We start from the raw sequence: 15301 nt of genomic DNA on the forward strand, positions 1-15301 counted from the left end.
TCCTTCTGAGCTCAAAACCAGTCTTTGCTCAAATAATACTGCTGCCATTATTCTGATATTTAGAGGACTGCTACTTCTGCACCAAACCTTGGGAGCTTGTTTGGGTTCTTTAATCTCAATAGAATTTATTCTTCAATCCTGAGGGGTTCAGTTAAGCAACTCAGATTTCTCTTGTGCCCACATTGCCTTGGGTGCCAGTCCACCTGGCTGAGAAATGTCACATTCTGGTTTATGCTGTACAAAATGAAGGATTGAAGAGTTTGAACATTCTTTCATCATGAAAGCTCTGCTACCTGTGGTTCTTGCTGTGCAACTCAGTGATTTTGCACTTTCATTTAAGAACAATGACCCCAGAATGAAGCTGTCTGGTTTAGTGAATTCTTACATGATCTCTGTGTTTAGATTCACTAATTGTTGTGCTTTCTGTTGATTGCCAACTAATCTGGTGGTGTCTTTTTCCTTGATTTTTAAATTGGTTCTAACTTTCACTTTTGCTCTGTCCTTTCCTCCCTTGAATAGTTTTTCTTACCTCTTGCTGCAAGAATGTCTCAGGAGTCTTACTTTGAATCTAAAACAGAGGAGTCAAACAGTGCAGAGATGTCATGTCAGATCACAGCAACAAGTAACGGGGAGGTAGCTGGCATGAACCAAAGTCTGAAGGCCTTGATGATGACGGGCTTTGGGGATATCTTCTCTCTGAACCAAGCAGGATCTGTCCTGCACTCTGGAATGCAGATAAACATGCAAGCCAAAAAGAATTCTTCTAAAACCACCTCTATGAGAAAAGGGAAGAAAATCAACATGGCTTTGGGTTTCAGTGAATTCGACTGGTCAGATGACGATGATGATGATGATGATTTTGATGACACAGATGATAGCAGCGAATGAAATCAGTTATAGAATTAACCCTGAAATCGGTTTTAGCAAGCAAAACCAATAAAGTTTTAGAATAAGAATCCTGTTAGTTTGGTCTGTTAAATCCTGTAAAAGAAAAAAAAAAAAAGGGAGACATTTTCCAGGCTGAGCATGTTTGTGTGTAGAAAGACATGTTGTTTTTGTTTAGACTGTGCTGAACTGTTTCTGCTTTGATGAAATTTGGAACTAAACTTTCCAAACTAATTGAGACTATCGTTATTTTAAGAACCGTGATTATATCTATAATTCTTGATGCCTGATTACAGAAACTATGGCTTGATAAACTTAAGATCTGAAAACACTGGGGGAAACTTCAATGCCTTTAATGCCACTAATGTACTTCAATTTTTTCTTTTGTGTTTTTTGTAATTTCCCTTACCCCTTTAATTGTCAATCATACTTGTACTTCCAGACTTGCTATTCTCTGCAATTCGTCTTTTCTTACTATTTCAGTGAAGGGGTTTGCTGTGTTTGTAATTTAAAGCCTTTTCCAAGGCAGCATCATGGGAAGTCACAAATACATTTCTAGGAAGAGAGAAGCTTGATTGAGGGGAAGAGAGGGGCTAGTTAAATACATAGGTTCAAAACTGAAGTGCAGCAGAAACCAGATAATCCCTATTAGTAGATTATTTGTATAAATGCTCCTTTTTCCTCTCACGTGTATATGCATGTGTAGATAATTCACTCCAGCAAAGCAAACTGCAATCAGCCCTCTGCATCTATTATCAGATATTGTCATCTAGAAGCTAATTTTCAGTTTTGTTGATGTAAATCCAAGAAGCCTCATTAACTTTGATGGACTTATTATTGTACCTGAGAGTAAAAATCGGTGTTAGTAAATTTTTATTCTGTTGCATCTCCCGAACGGTGTGTGCTACCCCTGTGAAAGGACAAAGGGAAGCCACAGTGACATTTCAGCTTGGGCCTTATTACTGTGGCTCATGTGAAATTCGCCGTGAGGGTGATAAGGAATATTTCCTAGTGTCTGCCTACCTGTTTTTTTTCAGCTAAATCACTTTTAAAATATTGCCACTGCTGTTACGACTTACCATAAAGCACAGCGTGTAGCAACCTGCTGAAATAATTGCCTGCCAGGCACTCATGTTGAGAGCAGCAAGTGTGTTTCTCTTGATGACCCCTGTAGTGGTGATGCAGGAGGCAAGGAAACCAGTGCAAACACAAGTGCAGGTTAGAAAAGATGTTTTAAAATATTTGCCCAAGGAAGAAGGGCAGCATTTCAAAAGAAAGACATTACTGTCTAGTTCAGCTGTAGTGGGAATAAACCATCAAAATTCCATTCTCAATTACTGGAAGGGTTTCTTTTATGAAAGCTTATGTTTTTTGAGTGGCTTCTTTAATTATAGGCTTGCCTGTTGCACAGTTCTAACCTACGTGTTATGTTGTCTTTGTAGATAGTGTAGAGAAAAAAATGGATACATTAGATAACAGTAGGCCTGAAATCATTACGTGTCCACTCAACAAAAGAGGAAGTTCTTTGAAGGAGGTTTTCTAGAGTGATGAGTGGGCACCTCTTCAGGTTGTGAGAGAGAATTGTTTTATCCTTAAGCACCAGCACTGGTAACGTGCAAGGCAGCAAGTGCTGCTCTTCAAGTTAGCCTACTCCACTCGCTTTGCATAGGATTAGACCCTCCAAGATGCTTAATTTCTGTAGGATGTCATTCCACATTCCACCTTCTTTGTAACAGCTGCAAATCCATTGGCTTGAAGCTAACTCTCTTGTATCAGGAAGCTTTTCTCTTGACAGAATTGTAATTTGAATGATGTAATAGGTTCATTGGAGCATCCCAAGGAGAAACTTGCTCCTTTAGCACAGACAGGAATGGCTTCTTTGGTTCATCAAAACAACCTGATTTTAGGGAGAAAAAAGGACATTGAAGGGCAAATAATTAAAGGGAAATAAGAGCAGATAGGCTGTTTCCAGTGCAGGTTTCTACTATTTTTGTAAGTCTATGTCTGCTAACATCCACAGCAATGATGCTATTTTTGTAACTGCCACTTTGCACCCAGGAAAATTTTATGGATTTGTGTAATGTAATATATGCACTTTAGATCTTAAGATGTGTGTCATTTTGCATATATCACTGTACCACATAAGCAGTGTAGGGTTGTACATGTTTAACTGAAAATGAAATTTGGCTCAGTACATTTAGTACTCAACTCTCCCTAGCATTGATGTTTTGTACTTCTTTAGCATCTGACAATCTCAGAGCACTTCATGCACATTTATATTTGCATTGGTTTTAACTGAATTTGTAAATCCATGCTTTAATCTTTACAGAAGTAAAAATAGTCCTTAAGTAGTATGACACAGGTTTTCTTAGATAGAAAATCACGAGATTTAAGTCTTTCCTCTGGGCTTGTGCTTGCTGAGGTTTGTAACCTGTTTCAACAGAATATCATCAGAATTTGGGAGCATGCTCACAGGAATTTCTGCTATTTAGTTCCAGGTTTTTTTAATGAAACAAAGACAGATTCCCCCCCCCCTTTGTTTCCCCATACATCATTTGTCAAAGTAAATTAAACTATATTTATGGTATTTATAAGATAAAATTTAAGCTCTTGTAAAACCTACCTGTGTGTTCAAAGTATCAAAGGTAGTCTCTGAATTCTAGAGAAGATGATATATGTGAAAAACTCTTCTGATGCAGTTCCCTTGAGAAAGTGTTAGAATATTGGCTATGCTTATTAAAAAGTGATGGTGTTGATTGCATTTTAACTTTCCTGTGATGACTTTCATACCAGATGTCTCCAGTTTAGAAGCCAAAAATCATATGTGAGAATAAGGCTGTATTGTTTCTGCCTCTGATACATTTCTCACTAGATAAAGGTTTTGAAAGTGGCTCTGGTGGGCAGTTATGTTGGCTGGAGGAGGTCAGAGTACTTCATCCTACACACCTGATTTTGCTCTGCAGTGCAACCCAGTCTATCTTCCACCTGTATTATCACCAGGGTATGTAGATCTTCACAACAGTTCACAGCCACAGAGCTTATGAAAGTGTTAACCAAACTCAGCAGGTGTTCCTCTGGCTGTTCTGGGTTGAGTAAAAGCACCAAAAGCTTTTGCATGTCTCATGCACCTCTCAGCTCGCTAGTTCCTGCCAGGCCTTTTGGCATCCCAGTTTTCTCCACCTTCCATAAAGCCCTGGGGGTATCTGCAGAAAAATAATATTGCTGCATTTGAAATAGAAGGATAAGAACCAGGCCAGAACTTCTTGTTTTTACCAGGCTGTTGTACTGCCAGTGTTAACTTAGATGAGTAAATAACCTGAGAGAAGAATAGTGAGGATCAGCTTTTGGCTTGCATAAAGCCACCGAGCTGGGACCAAGACAGGATGTCCAACTCCCTTTCTTTTCCTTCAGCAGTATGGAAAAAATGGGAGAATTATTGGAGGAAATTTTTTGATCTAATCATTTTTGTGATGATCACACCACTAATCCTTTGGAGCAGCAAGTGTCCTCAGGCCTGGTGTGTAGGTGTGCTGCAGCCCCAGCCAGCTGTGGGCTGCCTGACTTGGGGCTTGTCCCCTCTAAGTGGGAAGGGCTTCCAGGAGGTGAGATCTGGCACAGCTCCCTGACATGTAGTCATGTTCTGGACTTGTCATTTGCTTATCGTTCCAGTGGTTTTGTTAGATGTTGATTCCCTTTCCTTATGGGTTTTAAAGTGGTTATTCTGAGTGAAATATTTGATGCAATAATGATTTATCTTGCTATCAGCAGTAAATCCATAGCGTGCATAGAGCTGTTAAGTATTCAGCAGTGTTATCGTGTGTCTTTAGTACTGTAGTTCCTTTTTCTGTAATCAGGCAGCTTTTACAGGTTTTTAATAAGACATCTAACTTGACAGAGGTTTTAACTACAGTCCTAGGTAGAATTTTCGGGTAGAAAAATAAGTTCATTTAGTAATTTTCACAGCCCTTAAAATGCACTGGTAGGAATCTGGAGGAGAGACCTTTCCCTTTTCCCCCAGACCAACTTAGTGTACACTGTAAAATCTGCACAGAGATTTCTGATGTGTGAAGATTTAATTTTAAAACTGTAGAAGCAACAACCTTCTTTAAACATTTTATATTGTGTGCTAAATATTCATATGCCTTTAAAAGTCAGATATAGTCCACTGCATTTCTTGCTTTTGCACTACTGAAAGTTTTGTACTGAATACTAGGAGTCAATGCTACTTACACTTCAGGTGTGAACTGATTAAATTTGAATAGAAAATATTTTCACAGTGTTAGAAAACTTCATTTTCCCTTCTGAAAAAAAAAAAAGCTGAGCGCAATGCCTGTGCCAAAACTCTTGTGCTGTAAACTGCATATATCATTTGTGTGGAACATGCAATATTACACTTCTGTGTGGTAAAACCTTGCAGAGTCAGTTACTCTCTTTTTTTGCACTTGACATATGATGTCTTGTTTTATTCACACTGTGGATTTGATTTTCCAGTGTAAAACCAAAGCAAACAAACAAAAAGAAATAATGCAATGTATTCAATTTCCTCAATTGGTGTCACAAACTTTCTTTTGATGTGAACTTTTTCCTTTGCTTCTCTTTGTTCCAAACTTCTATTTTGCAATAAACATTTTGTCAGTAAATTTTATGCATCCGTGTCCCTGTGTAAAATGCTGGTGTTTCAAGAGGTTCCTTATGGTCTGCCGGTTTAAGTCACTTTTTGTATTACTCATTGTGTGACCTTTCTCCTTTATTCTCCCATCTTTTAAAAAGAAAATTTGAAATAATACAGAACATATTCTGCCACTGCTTATATTTAAACATGGGAAAAGCTGAAAAATCCATTGTGCAACTAAACATGCAATATTGGACTTACGCAGTAAATGATTCAGTTGTACAAATAAATGCACCAGGCTCCTTCCACAGCACCAGCCGGTTTGACTATAAGCACCTATAAAAGGCACAACCCATTGCCTTCCTGAGGACGTTTATGGTTGCTACTTGCCCTCCCTTGTGCTCAGGTGTTTCCCCAGCACTACTTTTGCTCCAAAACATCCTGCCCAGGTAGCTGCTGGCATAGGAAATGCCTGGCTAAGAGCAGGTATGTTGAGAAGATGGGCTGGAAATACGGTGTAGTAGAGAGAAAATATCAGGAAGGTCTCTCTTTTTCTGGCAGACACATCTTCCCTTTTGTCACTTCACTCTGATGCCTTTGGCACTGTCCCCTTTGGGGAAGCAATGGGCAAAGGAATAGGTTTGAGGGTCTGCTGGGTACTTCTCACATAGGTGGCTTCAGCTGGTGTCATGGTTTGTGCCCAGCGGGGTTTGGCAAGACATTGGTGGAAGAGGAGGAAGAAGATCTGAGGAGTTCTCAAAGTAGAGTGGGCAGCAAAAAGTCACAGATACAAAGAAGTCAAGGGGTTTTGGGCAGTCACAAGTCCTTCAATGAGAGCTTCAGATGGATGCTGTAAAGGGTGTTGCACAGCAACAGCTGAAAGTTGTGGGTGGTTTACCCTGGATCTTGGTCTTCTGCCTGGAGACCCAGGGAAGTGCTCAAGCATATAAGGCAAGTCTGCCCTGGGACACAGTGCTGGTCTGGAGGCAGGCAGGGTGAGTGCCTGCCAGGGGGGCATGCTTGGCCTGTGGATGGGGGCTGGAGAGCATGTGGGTGGCTTGGCTCTGGAGGAGGTAACAATGCGTTGGGGACTGGCGGGTGACCAACCTCAATCTCTCAGAAATCTGTTCTGTACGTTAAATAAGCTTGTAATTCCATAACGTTTTGAGCCTTTGGGAGACACAGTCCAAATGCATACATACCAATCAAAGTTAACCTGTCAGCTGGATGAAAATGACAAGAAGGTGAAGCTTGGAATACCAAATGCTTGAACAAGTAAATGGCAATCAGTGTTACAGTGACATCCTCTCCTGTGTCAGTTTTCAAATCCATTCTCCTGTGCATCCTCCATGATTTCCTTGTACTTCAGGAGTTGACACCATCTTGTGTAGAGCTTGTGTGCCATGTGGGCTGCAGCACTGGAGGGGCTGGGAAGTGCTGAACTGCCCAGCCTTGGGAGCAGTTACAAAGTGTTGGCAGAAAACAAGAGACTTGTCTGTACAGGAAGACTAGCCACAGTGGCCTGACTCCAACTTCTGCTTTCACAACTGCCTAGTGACAGTCTTCCTTCCTTTTAAAGAAAAAAAACCAACATAATTTGGGAGAGAGTCATGATCACAGCATTACTTTCATTGCAGAAATCAGGTGGTACCAAAGCCATAGCAAAAATCTTCCCATATAGTGTCAGAGCTAAGAGGAGAGCCAGCTAGAGTCCCTCGCCATTTGACTGCTTACTTTTGCTTCCTAAATTGTTTCTATTTGAGTTCTGCTGATAATTTTATTTACATAACATGATGGGATCGATTTAGCACTGCCATCATGCTGTTGGAGTCAGCCTGTGGTCAGTGTGTATGCAAGGTTTTAGTACATCAGTATCACAGCCTAAAGTCCTGCCCTTTGCATGGGAAAAGGAACTGGGTAAAATCTGCTACCAGAGTAACGTTTGGGTGAAAGGCAGAAAAATGGTCAGATGGTTTTCTTTTCAATTCATATCTCTCACACAGTTGCTGCCCTCCTTTGATATTTGTGCATGGACCGAAGAAGATGTGGTGAGTGTTTTGTGTTAATGTTGCCAGCGTTGCTGAAGCTTTCTAGCAAATGTCAGTGGGTATGGAGGCAGGAAAAGCTGGATCAGAACATTTAGGTGAGGTTTTTACTGCTACTTGTTTGGTGAAACTTGTGTCCTAGAAAGGCTTTAAAATGACCATGAGTAAATTAAGGACTTGAGCGACCTTCACAAATCAGCCACATTCTCCAATGTCCAGAAAATAATTTGTGCTGGGACGTGTCAGCAAGCAGAAGGGATTCCTGAGTGATCAGTTAAGGAATGTGGAAGTGCCCACTGTGTGCCACTAGGATGGCAGTTAATTGAATGAGAGTTCAATGTTTTTTAAAGGATGTGGAATCTCACATAAAATAATGACATTGAGCCTTTTTTACCTGTTTATTTAGTTAAAAGGCTAAACAAGAAACATCAATTATTTATCTCTAGCTTAGTGATGTGTCATAGTGATTTTAATGTCCCATCTAGCATCCTCCTTGTGTGTTGTGCATCATGGGCTTGTTTAGTAAGAACTGTCTGAAAAGCCAATGCAAAAGCCATAATAGCCATGGCTCCTTAACTTTAGCCCTTTTAGCACATGACAGATTGCTGAGCTCTGCTTTGGTCATTTCAGTTCTTCCTCATGATAAACTGAGGAAAGTGGCTGCAAAACAGAAGGCAATTTTAAAAAGCTAAATAAAAGTAATCACTTACATTGATGAATCTTGAGTCCTTTAACCCAAAGTTAGAAATATTTTTAAATCCTGTTTTAAAAAATAATTATTACTTCTGAACCCCAAATACTGTAATATAAAATGTTAATAATGTGAACTTCAAGACTGATTCCTCTTTTTTGCAGTTTTTCTGGATGCAACAACTTACTAGAAAAGGTAAAAGCTATTCATATGTACCTTTATATTAACATTTTTAAATATATGCACATTTGCTCATCTTTTTCTCCCACCAATAAAGCACCTTTTGGATTTCTGAATCTCCTATCTTAAGGTGAATCTCTTTTATCTTAAGGTGATGCTTCTGGTGAAATGAGTGCGTATGCTAGCTTGTTTAAGGAACATCATATCACTGGGAAACGATTGCTTCTCCTAGAAGAAGAGGATTTAAAGGACATGGGGATTGTTTCCAGAGGACATATCATCCATTTGAAGGTATTTAACAGCATATGTTGAATGTTGCAATAGGCTACAGTGTGAATATTAAGAAAGAGTCTATGGGTTTTCAGTAGTATTAACAACAAAAAATGTTACAGAGCTAAATAGAGATCATACTTGGTATTAAAAAAAACAAAACAGTTACAGGTTCATATGGATCTAGAACCTAAAGCAACCTGAGCATTTTATAAGGCATGAGTATGTGCTGTGGTCTTTATACTCCTCTGCAGTTATTCGTTTTCTTGTGAGCTGGTCTGTCGGTACTGCTACAGATTCACCTATGAGGGCCATTCTCCTGGCAGAAAGCTTTGGATATCCTCAGACAGTGTTCTCCCTAAAGATTTCTCTTTAGCTGAGGGACGAGCAGATTTGAAAACAGTTACTTGAGCTGAAATCCCTTAACTTCTCAACTTTCACATTTCATCTATAGCGTAAAACAAACTTTGACTAACAAAACTCTGTTAGACAACTTTAAGGCTGGTTGACGGCCAGGTTACTTTGCTCTTAAAGCTTTGTTTCATGGTGTTTAATTATCAAATGCTAGTGATGAATTCAGAAAATAATGGTCTGGAAAACGTGATCACAACAGCACTAATAGTATTAATGCTGTAGCCACAGGAGAGAGTTCAGTTTCCTGGCAGTCAGCTTTGGAATAGGATTTCTTTAAAAGCAGCATCTATTACTCTGTTTCATCACAATTATTTTATACCACAATTTCCTAGTTAAGAGATACTTGTCTCCTAATTGCTAGTCCTCATACTTAGCTTTGTAAGTCACACAGATTTATTCCCCTTTTACTCATCAGCTGTTTTTTTTTTCCATGCCACACACCATTACTGATATATTTAATTTACATTTCCTACAGGGAAAATTATTGAAACTTAATAAAGTCAATAATGCCCAAAATGAAATATTTCAGCTTCCTGGGTCGATTAAGCATAAATAAAAACAACCAAAACAACCCCCCAAACATCTCTTTCTCTGATTAAGCAGACCTGATTCTGAATGCAAAATAGGGCAAATCTACCACGACAGTTTTCCAGAACAGGGCTGTATTTTAAACTCCTCTCACATGCCCTAATGTATCCACAATGGAAAACACAGTGCACATGGAGTTGTGCTGTTTTTCATGCTGGCAGTTACAGTATGAGATTCTGAATAACTCTCATCTGATTTTGTTGTGTTGTTTTTTTTTTTCTAGACTGCTATTGAGAAGTTAACCCATGACTACCTAAATCTATTTCATTTTCCACCATTAATTAAGGCAAGTCTCATTGTTTACATAAGGAGTGCTTCTCGAGTCGGTATGAATATTTTCCTGTTCTGATGTCTCAGCTTTCCTACTGTTTGCGGGAGGGCGAAGCAGCACTTCCTGCAGAGGGTTGTGACATCAACAGCAGCAATGGGATACATCAGAGCAACTAATAGGATAACAAAAGTTGTTTTTAAGGAGGCTTTAAGATGTTATGGTGGAACCACTATTATTAAATTAAAAGACTACAGGTTGTGATTCCTTTGCTGTCATTAATCAGAAATTACTCTTAAGAGCTATTCCTTCAAACTGGTGCCACTGACTACTCACCACTATAGAACAGCAGACCCTTGGCCTGGAATGAGCCCATCATTCCTCAGTTTGTTAATTTTACAGGAGAGAAGGATGATTTATAGTGTCTGGTCACCCTTGTGTTAATATGCTGATGTTCTGATATCAGTAACATTAGCCATGCAAAAGGGAGAGAGTATTAGGGAAACTGGGGGTTGGCAGAGCAGGTTTTTGCCTGATTTAATTTGGTAAGCTAACCCAAGCAATTCTAGACCCCAAAATCTGAAGTAGCTTTTTAAGTAATAATTTATTGCACAGCTATAGAGTGAAATCCACTTAAAGTGAATTTACATACAGCAAAACTCTGCTCCACAAAGGGGAAAATTAAATTTGGGGCTTTGCTGCCATTCCATGCTGGCTGCAATTCCAATGGCAGTGGCTGCCACAGTGCTCACAGTGGCACTGTGCCATACCAGAGCAGCTTGGCCAGGAGCAGAAGTTGTGCAGCATTTCCCATGTGCCATCCACCATGCACCATAAACCCATGCAGAAGCCCTGGTCCTTCTTGCAGCAGCATGACTGGGGCAGAATATTGGCTCTTTCTTGTGCCTGCCAGACTTGTAGCATCTGAAAGGCAAATCCTTTCTGCCACCAGATGCCCTGCTACTGTCTCTCAGGAGGTTGTGGTAGATCTGGGATCTCACTTTGCCTTTTTCTGGGCAGGATTCTGCAGGTGGAGCCGAAGAAAACATAGAGAAAGTAGTGAATCTTGAACTCGTTTTTGGTTATCATTTGAAGCCAGGAAACGGTCCTAAGGTAAGCTGGGAGCACTAGATCAGTTGATCAACAGTCACTACCCAGAGGATCCAGTATCTTCTGGTCACAAAAAGATAATTTGCTGTGAGAATCCTCTTGTTTTGGAAAGTGCTGACCAAGTGTCAAAGTGGCAAATGGGGCTGCATCAGTGATGAGGAACCGCACCTCAGAGCAGACAAGGCAGCAGAGTGGCCCACCAAGCTTTGACTGAAAGCTTTTGTTTCCTTGTGAACAATTTTTTGTAACTGTAATTCTTGTAATTTGGGCTTTCACTTTATTCCTTTTATCCCAATGGGTGTGAAATAAAAATCCATTTATGCAGAAACATCATTCACAGTTGAGCAGTGCCCTATGCCTGATGTTAGTGGACAGACTATTACTTCTGTCTTGACCAAAAGGTGGTGTCTTATGCAACCAAGAGGGGTTTTAAAAATCCATTATATGCATGGCTGCTGGCTGGGGAGGATGGGACTGGTCCTGGTGGTGATTGTGTTCCCTCATGGTACTGGGGAAGGAGGGGAGAGGTAGATGCAGCACATTGCAGATGGCAAAACTACTGTGCAGTGGCTGGTAAAAGGCAATTACCAGCATGTCACATGCTAATCAGACCTCAGCATTGACAACTCTCAAGTGTTCCAGTGAAGTATTTCCACCACGTTGTCTTTCTCAAGAGTGAGGTTTGTCCCATGCTTTTTGTTTTCTTTATCCAGCCTGCCATGGACTCTTGAGTTCAAGGGTTTTAGAATGAATAATATATGTGGAAATGGTGTGCAAAGCATTTCTGAGTTAGAGTCAGGAGTTGTGACAGCAGGATTTGTTTCCTTTTGTATTTGACAAATCTGCATTGTATGTCCACCCTAAACTTGTGAATGGCTGACTTTTGTCTTGTGTTATGTGGCTGCTTTGCTTTCAGGGCACAATGTTTGCAGAAGTCTCTTGATTTCTGTTCTTGGTGATGCTGCAGAGAAAGTAGGTTTGTACTTAGTAGGAACTTGGGACTTGTACTGAAATAATTTCATCAATTTGAAAAAGTTTTTTGCTTTTTGTCTGGAGTTTTCCTTTTTTTGTTTCTTTTATCCTAAGCACTTTTTTTTTTTTCCTATGAAAATCTTCTTTATCAGTATGTGATTACTTAGACTGTCTCAGTGTTCTCAAATGCATGTAGCTTATGATGCTGTACAGCTGCTTTTTTGGTAGGTGTGCATCTTTCTCTCTCATGTACAGCTCTAAAATGAACCAGAAGTCCATGAAGTAGCTTGTATCTCCCTTCCATTTCCAAGATGGGTTGTGAGCCATAGTGCAGGACAACCTCCTCCAGGGAAGAGCAAGAGGAGTGAATAGACCTCTAAGTCTTGGAGGGAAATTCAGGTTGCACTAACTCCTACTAAGTTTGAGGACAAGTAGATCTGTGATGGCAAAAATGGCAAATAAGATGGTGTGCTAGAGTCTATGGAACTAAGCTGAATTGTTATGAGAGGACAGGGCTGGTTCAGTGGGCCTGAATGATGCTGCATCATCTTGACAGGTTTCCCACATACCAAATGAGAACTCTATTTTTTGGTCCTCCCTTCCCTTTGACCTCCTAATTGGTCCTCTCGGCTCTGTGTGCTGCCGGGCTCCTTCCTAAGGGGCCGTTTCCTCCGCAGCAGTGGGTGCTGTGGGTGCTGGCCGTGCCTGACCCCACAGCACCTGTGTCCATGGTGCCATGCCAGGGAATGCACCGTTTCTCACCTGAGTTTGTTTGGGCTGGAAACTTCTGTCCAAGGTCTGCTTAGTAACTTGTACCTGCCTTTCAAGATGTTGCAGCTCAGCAAGTTTTAAAAAGTGGACTGGAAGAAGCAGATCTTTCAGGCAGTATGCTAGGGCCAGAGAGAGTGAGGTAAACTGCATGAAACGTAACACTAACAAATGGTGTTTAACTATAAACCAAGATTGGTGTGGTACATACAATACAGAAAATTTGGCTAGCTTGCTTCTTTGAAAATCCCTGGATACAATCTTCTAGCTCCCCTAGAGGCTGCTTTAAGCCAACTACCGCTGCCATACAGATTTGTTCCAAAATGAATTGAAGATACTGGGTAAACCAGGATTGGAGGGTTTAAACTTCTTTTACTGTCCCATTTTTGTAAAAAAAGAGTGGTGCCTATTCCTGTGAATCTGGGTCAGCAGAAGCACTTGGCATCACACCTTCCACCATCTTTATAGCTAAAAAGCTGGCCTACATCAGTTTAAAAATAAATTTCTCAAAGGAACTTTACCCTAATCGGTCCCTGTAACTGCCTGCCTAGCTAAGAAGCATTTGTCCTGTTTTAGCCATGAGGAAAAAGAGGCAATAAGCTCAAATCTGGGTTATGAGTTGACAGCGTGTGTTCCCAGGGTGATGCGTAGACTGCCAGAGCTGTGTGCCTCAAGGGAGATTATTAGGCTCTGCAGGAGCTGGTGCAGCACAGCAGGAAGGGCTCTGTACATGGCAGCACTTGGCTGCAGGGGTTTCACCCCAGGCTGGCCCTGCTCTGGTCTCCTGGGCTGAGTTCCTGTTGGTGCTGGTAGTGCATCTTCTGGTGTAGCTGCACCCAGAAGCAGGCCTGTCCATGCACTCGCAGGTGGCTCCACCAAAGCATAGGAAAGGGGGGCACATGGGACAAAAGCACGCTCCTGATCTGAACTAAAGCTCTGGTGTGGGAGCAGTCTCGGCATGCAGCGGGACATACTGCAATGCCACAGGGCATGAAAGTGCTGGACAAGCTGGTCCAGGACCCAGAAACCATTTGAGGGGTACAGGTTAATTCAGATGCATTTGTCTGGTCAGAGCACAGTAAAATCTCAGGTGTAAAGATCATTCCTCAGAACACAGGTCTCCTCTTCCTGTCACTGCACCAAACCCATAGGCACAGCCAGTGCACCTTCTCTGTAAGTGGGCAGAAACTTAAGGGCCTTAGGAATGCCAGTGCTTTTTAGCAAGGGTCCTGATGGACGTATTTCAGGATTGAATGTTCAGCCTTTTCTGCACATTGAATGAAACATTGACTTCCCAGTACATTACTTTACTAGCCTCGGATTTGTTACCTAATTTAAAATGCATCTTCTAGTGGGATTATGTTGGTTTCCATCAGCTGACAGATGCAGTCATTTCATTACAGTTTCCTTCCCTTTTTAGCTGCATCTTTGGAGGTGATGAAAGCTCAGTTGACCTGTGTGCTCTCCGAATGCATCAGGAGTGAGCGCTGCAAAGCTAACCTGGTTTTTAGAGGTTTCTTTTCCAACTCTTGCAGTTTGAGTTATGTGGTTACTTCCATTCACTTCCTTTTAATGACCTTGCTGTACACAATTCCCATTGAGCTTAAAGGTGATGGATTTAGACATTTTATATTATTTTTTCCCACAAAAAAAAAAGGGGGGGGGAGGGGTGAGAACCAATTAACTCCAAGGTACCAAAGAGGGTAAAAAAACAAACCCTGGCAATTGTGGCTTGAGCTGATTCGGAGAACCTCAGAGAGAATTTTCAATGGCTTTCTCATCCTAGGTGGCTCATTAAAATTTCCCAATCAGGGAAACATGCCTGAGCTGTGCCAGTGCTTCACTGATGAATCCCCCAGTCCCTTAAGAGGGATGGTTCACAGTCTTTTTGTCTCCTGTTGATGCATTCTTTAGTTTTGGTCCTCAAAAGGGCAGATTTCACCATGCTTTTGAATGTTTTAATTTCTTACTGAGTGTGGCACAATCTGACCTATATCCAAACACAAAGCCTTGAAGTTGGCTCACCATTTTGCCTTATTTTTCCCCAGTTACCTCTCACTCCCTTTGACAAGGTAAGGAGCAGATCCTTTTCAAAACCATCTGCTAACTGTGAACTATTTTCTAGCCTTGAATATCCAAACTGGGATATATTTTATTGCTATTATTTCAATGTGTAGTGCAAAAGTGAATATAATATTAAGACTACTTTAGAGAGACAGTGTGACCAGTTCTTCATGTGGAGAAACTGGGGCTGGCAAAATGCAGGCAGTACTAGACAAAATGGTACTGAAATAGTTGTAACTGGAATGCAGTTTCACAAGTGGTTAAGACCATTTCTGCTGCTTCTTCCTTTCCACCCTCCCACTACATCAAAGCTCATAAAACCTTTCTTTACTTTATTGAAAATAATTAATAGTTCCGACAGATGTGATATAACATCACCAGTTTAATTTGCTGTGTAAGGTACTCCTCACATGCTAATGGTGGCAAAAAATAAA

The 15301-nt window shown here is 40.9% G+C and overlaps 1 protein-coding gene across 2 annotated transcripts in view; it reads left to right on the plus strand.

The window, feature by feature from the left end:
- Window positions 1–15301, plus strand: part of MAP3K20 (mitogen-activated protein kinase kinase kinase 20) — a 93346-nt gene that overhangs the window by 63463 nt on the left and 14582 nt on the right. Inside the window, exons 12-16 of one of the 2 annotated variants that reach the window (XM_051622941.1) lie at window positions 7501–7545; window positions 8398–8428; window positions 8565–8704; window positions 9909–9971; window positions 10974–11066. In XM_051622941.1, the coding sequence (XP_051478901.1) occupies window positions 7501–7545; window positions 8398–8428; window positions 8565–8704; window positions 9909–9971; window positions 10974–11066 (372 nt within the window). Of the gene's footprint in view, window positions 1–519; window positions 5526–7500; window positions 7546–8397; window positions 8429–8564; window positions 8705–9908; window positions 9972–10973; window positions 11067–15301 lie in introns of those variants that run through there. The other variant, XM_051622942.1, reaches the window with a different exon arrangement.

This window comes from Apus apus, chromosome 6, assembly GCF_020740795.1.
Source record: "Apus apus isolate bApuApu2 chromosome 6, bApuApu2.pri.cur, whole genome shotgun sequence".
NCBI classification, from domain to species: domain Eukaryota; kingdom Metazoa; phylum Chordata; class Aves; order Apodiformes; family Apodidae; genus Apus; species Apus apus.